Source organism: Nicotiana tabacum, chromosome 19 (assembly GCF_000715075.1).
Source record: "Nicotiana tabacum cultivar K326 chromosome 19, ASM71507v2, whole genome shotgun sequence".
Classification (NCBI taxonomy): Eukaryota; Viridiplantae; Streptophyta; class Magnoliopsida; order Solanales; family Solanaceae; genus Nicotiana; species Nicotiana tabacum.
Genome location: NC_134098.1, coordinates 98526446 through 98533076, shown reverse-complemented (window position 1 = coordinate 98533076; position 6631 = coordinate 98526446). Strand labels below are relative to the sequence as shown.

Sequence of the window (6631 nt, the reverse complement as noted above, 5' to 3'; positions counted from 1 at the left end):
CAGATCACAGCGCCTCTACGTATATTTAAAAAAAAAATGTGCATATAAAAAAATATAAGTACTAAATAAACAAAATTTGTCCAAATGAATAAAATCAAAGGTGATCCCAACGACAGGAACTGGAGCCTCGCGAAGGATTTAGAAGTTTTGTGGTTGCATATACAGTCGATCGAGCATATATGATTCTCTCATGATAACATGCTAATTTTTCCAGATGCAATTTGGAGGGCTGTTGAATTTTTAGGAGTAAATCAAATCATAGTTTACTTAAACTCCAATTTTACCCCATCAAGGTTTTTTATTTTTCACCATAATTTTGAAAATGACGGTGGTTAATATATCTGAAACATATAAAATATGGTTAATTAATCTTGCAGTGGCCCAATTTATTATTACGAAAATTGTCAAATATAAAACCAACAACCATTAAGAATTTAGTCTTGTGACCAAAAACAAGCAAGAGGTGGAATACCACAAATTCCACAGAAGTTAGTTATGAAAAATCCAGCCAAACAATAGGAATTAAACCAAACACGGTTCGGAATAAAAAGCGATATATTAATCCGAATTAACATGATCTAAATAAAAATTGAAGTTATTTGCATTGCCATCATTTTTATCACGCTGTCAATTATTACTTCTATAGAGATTTACCTATAATGACATGATTGTTAGACTTATACTAAAAAAAGATAATTGCACGTAACTTTCCATAGCAAGTACGAAGGAACAATGACGTATAAAATAAAACAAACAACCAGCAACTAAAACATGCACGTTAAAATTAAAAATTGCTATCCGTGTGTATAACTTATAACCGTTGTATCACAATGTTGCACTTTCTGCGTCTAAAAATGAAGCAATCATGGTGGATGTGATTGATTATAGAATCCTTTATGATTGAAACAGACGATGCAAAACGAAGAATAGAACTGAATGCAGTGAACCAAACTTAAGTTTAAACCCGTTATTGAATTCTTGAAACAGTCTAACTTACCTGTAGTCATCTGTAGGTTGATCATTCCTTCTCAAACATCTAGCTGATGGGCAACTACTTTTGAAAGATTTCTATACGGATGACTCGAAGATCAGTCTTAAGTTAATATCTTCATCGTAGAAAATTCTATGATATTTTGAGGGGAAAAAAAAAGAGACCGAAGTGGAAACATAGTATTAGCTTCAGATGTGGAGAGTAGTACTAAAAGGAGAGATGGGATTGAGCAGTGGCAAATACAACATTAACGGGTTTTCAGGTTCGGCAAATACACACACAGTCTAAATGACATAAACTAGTATATATATATATATATATATATATATATATATATATATATATATATATATATATATATATATATATATATATATTACAATCTACTTCTAAATTCTGAATCGAAGAAATAGAGAAGAAATAGAGGCCGATGGCTGATTTCATGGGCGAATATAGTGTAGCTTTGGATTAGACCCTCTATACATATGTTAATTAAAAAACTCGCCAAATAAGTACAAGTAGTATAACATATTTTGAATCCACTAACTTAGACAAAATGTGAAAAAAATTTAAAATTCAAATTTTAGATCTACCGGAGTTAAAGCAAGGAGAAGAGAAGTTGTGCGCTAGTTGTTGTGGGTAAAGCCTTAGTATGGAAGTGAAAGTGTTAGTTGCCTCGAAAAGGAGCTAAGTTCAGAGAAGTGCACGTGTAACTCCCCACTACCCAATGTTCATGTCTGCCTAGCTAAGGCTAAGCTACTCCTGCTCTGCTCACTTCATAGTATTAACCCTAAATAAATATAGTACTCACTTACTTCAGTCAAAAAGCAAAACTCGAAGAATACTAAATGTGACCATACCTCTCTGCGTAATTCATCACTCGTGCCCATTTTTCTGCATGTTCTCTCATTCTTTTGTCTAATTTCCACTACTTTCTTTCTTTCTGCTTCCTACCTACACTTTTCCTTTTTTCTCATTAACATCACCACTGCGAGCAACTGATGTTATAATGGCGCCGCTTCTGCTAATAATGATGCTGCCGGCCTGCTGCCGCCCTCCATAAAGTTCCTCCATAATTAGAACAAACTATGAAACAAGATAATATTGAACCCTTTAATATTGAACCTGAATTATATTCTGTTACTAAATTATAGAAAACTAAAAGAAAGTAAAATGAAGAGGCTTTTTGCGACTGTGGGGAGTGAAAGACTGATTATCTTCTATGAGGAAAAGAAAGTGAGAGATGAGAGAAGAGACAGTTCATGTCATGCACCTTTGGTTAACATCTTTAATTTCTACCATCCACATAAAATAAAAATAAAAATGAGAAAGAAAAAAATCCACAAAGAATTCTTGAAATTTTACATACCTCACTAACAATCAAAAAGTAAAGATCACTACTAGCTAATTAAACAGATTAAATAACTCCACAAACACGACTAACACTTTAGAAGAAGTAAAGGTGATCAACAAAAAGTAATGGAGAAGAAGTTGTAGTAGTACTACTGTACTAGTAATAATATTGGAATTCGGAAACCATGTCCAGGATTAATGCCAAAAAAAAAAAAGATAAAAAAAGACAACTAGTTTTTGAAGTTTCCCAAATTGTTTATCAATAAGGAGGACGACCTGCTGTTCCCCAATAAGCCTCAGCTGGTAATTGACATGAATTTAGAAGATTTGGTGGCAACCCTTGTAGTAAATTAGCATTTGGATCACTATTACCACCCATAATTTGCTGTTGATGCTGCTGTTGGTTACTTACTATTGGTAAAGCCCCACTTCCCTGCTGCCCCACCGGCGATTCTTCGTCTTCAAGTGGAAGCCTTTCATATGCTGCATTTCCAAACGAAGCTGCCATTATCACAACTGGACCCGATGCATTTAACGGCCCGACTACGCTACCGCCAACTACTTGGCCTTGTCCTCCGGCCAAGTATATCGTCAGTCCCGACGCTGCTGGCGGGGCTGGCGGTGGCAAGTAAGAGCCAGAAAGAGATAAAATTTCGAATCTTCCATGTAAAGTTACCACCGCGCCCGGAGACGCTGGCTGCCTAACAGTTAAAAATTAGAGTGAGAATACATATCACTTAGCAGGTAAAGCTGTGGGAATTATAAATTTTTTAACCTTACCTTATTGTAACGTTTGTGACAGTTCCACTACCACTTAATATGCAAACTCCTCGTTGGCGCCTGGTGGCGAAAGTGGAGATACTTTCTTGGATATCACAGCCGCTGGCGATTTCCATAACGTGAGATCTAAGGGCATTAGCGCTATCGCGAGTGATTATGATGGGTGGTTTTGGTTTGTTTTTGGAACCAGCTGGTCTTCCTCTTGGTCTTCTTGTGACTTCTCCACCACCCTCTCCCGAATTTCCTTTGCTGTCCATAGAGCCGGATTCGGGATTTAAACCTGGTGAGATGCTAAAGTTATCGTCACGATCCCGTTTCTGGTTTCGGTGTCCGGTTTGTTGTTCGTCTTCAGTTTTGGGTTGTTGTTGTTGTTGTTGTATGTGATGGAACTGGTGAGGATTATTCTGTAACTGAAGATCTCTTGTGTGAAAAGGAGGTGGCAAAGGACGGCCATGAGCTGTTAGTTGATCCATCTTTTCTGGGAGCTTATTCTTCTTCTTCTTGAACTAGAACTGAGTATTTTCTTGGAACTTGCAAATTCTAGCTCAACTGAATAGAAGTAAAAAAGAAAATTTGCTAAGAGGGTAGAGCTGAAGTATCAAATTAATGGGTGTTCCTAACCTTCACTAGAAAAAAGTAGGAAAGGAGAAGTGAAGTCAGCCAACAAATTTTCAGGTGAAAGAGGTGAATCAACCATATCTGAACACTATAATTAGCTCATGTAGCAAAGTGTAGAATTATCCTTGGTTTGTTTGTTGTTCAGTTTCTGATCTTCCTTTTCTTTTGGTGAGGGTTTGGGGGAAAATGAAGAGAGAAGAAAGAAGAGAGAGAGAAGGGTGAGTTGGAGAAATTAGATACTTTTATTAAAAGTTTTTGTGAAGGGGGTTTGGGTTATAGTAGTATTTGGGTTAGGGTTAGGTCGATAGAGGGTGAAGGGGGGCTAGTTAGAGGAGTGTTGAGATGGGGATGATGAGTTCGGTTTTGGTAAAAGAGACAGCGTGCGTATGGGCGGTGGGAACATGGGACCCTTCTCCTTTACTTCTTTCTCTCTCCTTTGTCTCTCTTTAACAAAAAACTCCTTATTTTGGGTGGCTGGGGTGAGCTTTGGTTTGGTTTCATCATCTATATATTAGTAACATGTTGTAAAAAGCTTTTCGCTTTTGCCCTTGTAAAGAACACATGCCTATTGAACAAATTTATTTGGATTCAACATGTACACACAATTAATAAATGCACGATATATTCGTTAATGTTTAATAATAAATAATTAATACTCCTTCCGTTTCAATTCAGTTACTGAACATATTTGATTGGAAATGGAGTTTAAGAAAAAAGAAAAAATTTTAAACTTTTGATGTAAAAAAGAGGTACAAATATTTTGTTTGATTATAAATCAATGCATAAATATAAATATTTCCAAATATGAAAATGAGTCATTTTTTTGGCAAAAACTAAAAAGAAAATAGATTTGTGTTATATTTGTGGCTCTGTTTACTTCTTTTCGTTTTTGTTTACTACTTACTACAAGTCAATGTTCAGTTTCACGGTTTCACCTCAGAAGTCAAGTATTGATACTCTTACGGACTTTATTGAGAAATAGCAGTGGCGGGGGAGGAGTAGTTGAGAAGCGTTACGAAAATTTGGACCCGGAATTCACGTAGAGAGAGTAAGTGCCATAACGAGGGAGCTAGAAAAGAGAATAAAAAAACTCGTAGTTTAATGCAAAGAAAAAGAAGAAAAATTAACTGGAGGTTCGTCTTTGCAAAGGTGATAAAGACAGCAAGGACAAACACACGCACACTCAGAGAAAGGAAGAGAGTGAGTGAGTGTGTGTGTGTATTTGGCTGCTCCCCCAGAAGACACGGTCTGATCATCTTGGGTGGCTTTTATTGTTTTTTGGGGAATTGGCTCTTTCTCTCACATGAATTCCTCCAAATCCCACTTTTCATTTTCATTTTCTTTTTTTTAGTCTATACTATATCCTTAGATCCGGATGCCAAATCATTTACTACTCAACCTCGTTTCATTTTACATAACGGCTTTGACTCTATATGAAAATTTTAACTCAAAAACGAAGAGGGCAAAAAAGTGGAAGAGTCAAGATATAAATAAATAAATAAAAGAGAGAGTAATTAAATGCACCAATCGAAGTTTAAAATGTCGCGAAATGCACTATATGTGCGTCACTCATAGTCTAATACTACTATCTTCCAAATAAAGTCCACTACCGAGTGTCAAAATGGACCTTTTTTCTAACAATTTTTACCTACTTAAGCTCCCATATCTCGAGTGCTAATGTGCAAAGTGGGAAAGAAGGGAAATAAAAATACACTTTTGCCTCCAAATAAACAATCGCATGAAGAATTGAGAACGACTAAACAAGTGCGGGTCTATCAGATTGCTCTATAATTTTAAGGTAATTAAGTAAAATATTTTGATGCGTGGAATTATCATCTTTCATTTTGTTGAGTTCATATTCTTGGACAATCCCCGTCTCATCAACTAATTTTTTAAGTTGTGTTTGATCCTAAGGTCTATTTTCTTATCAAAGGTTTGTCATACTTGTTTTGAGTAATGGTTGTTCTCATTGGTAATTAGCATAACAATAATTTCTTCCAATGGTTATATATTAACTCCCTTAATGATGAGAACTATTAAACCGTTAATAACTCTCAATCTTTTATATGACTATAAATTTAACTCCCTAATGATATATATATATATATATATATATATGAATGATCACTTAAAGGCTAAAGGGTATCTTAATCCTTACTGCAAAATTTTGAATTTTTTTTTCATTTAACAAATTTGAATAATCACAAACCAGCTCAACATGAATAAGTCGAAAGAAATATTTACAGCATAAAATAAAATATCTGAATTTTGTGTAACAATAACATAACTAAGCTGTATTATATTGTCACTAGTCTTATATATTTCGGCCTTCTAGTCACAGGCATGCAGTGGGCATTTTCAATGCTAAAAGAGAGGAGTTTGAGGAGAGATATTGGTCAAAGGGAATTAGTGATGTGCTATTGGAATTAGAAACCAAAGAGAATGGGCGTGATTGAGAAGCAGAGTGGGTTGCACTGACCACCTGACACCAAAAAAGTTGCCACGAGCGCTCTTCTGCTACTTGCATTCTGCATCTGTCTTCTGCTGCAATTTTATTGTTTTGGCCATGGCCAATGAAACTTGTTCTAATATAGTAATTTACATGAACTGAAACATAATAATAATTATTACGTTTGTTGCTGTTATTATTGTTATATATTTTAATTTCTTTTGGAAGAAAAATCTTAGTCCAATGGTAAAAGTTAGCGTCAAATGATGGTTCAAGCATGAAAATTAGCTTTGTATAAATATACAAGTAAATGAGCTGCATACGATTGACCTAATGTTATTCGACTTATACACAAATCATGAGTATTATTGAGTATAGTTAATATTAATACATTCATTATTATATTATATAATGTAAAAGCTAGCAGATTTAGTTAGTTT

At 35.0% G+C, this 6631-nt stretch overlaps 1 protein-coding gene across 1 annotated transcript; it reads right to left on the bottom strand.

Moving 5' to 3' along the window:
• Nucleotides 1-2471: 2471 nt before the first annotated feature.
• On the bottom strand, nucleotides 2472-4220 carry LOC107831325 (AT-hook motif nuclear-localized protein 24-like). The gene is made up of 2 exons (XM_016659086.2): nucleotides 3125-4220; nucleotides 2472-3045 (listed from the first exon to the last, which is right to left on the bottom strand). Exons 1-2 carry the CDS (start codon nucleotides 3595-3597, stop codon nucleotides 2604-2606), a joined length of 915 nt encoding a protein of 304 aa, XP_016514572.2. The 5' UTR covers nucleotides 3598-4220; the 3' UTR covers nucleotides 2472-2603.
• Nucleotides 4221-6631: the final 2411 nt, after the last annotated feature.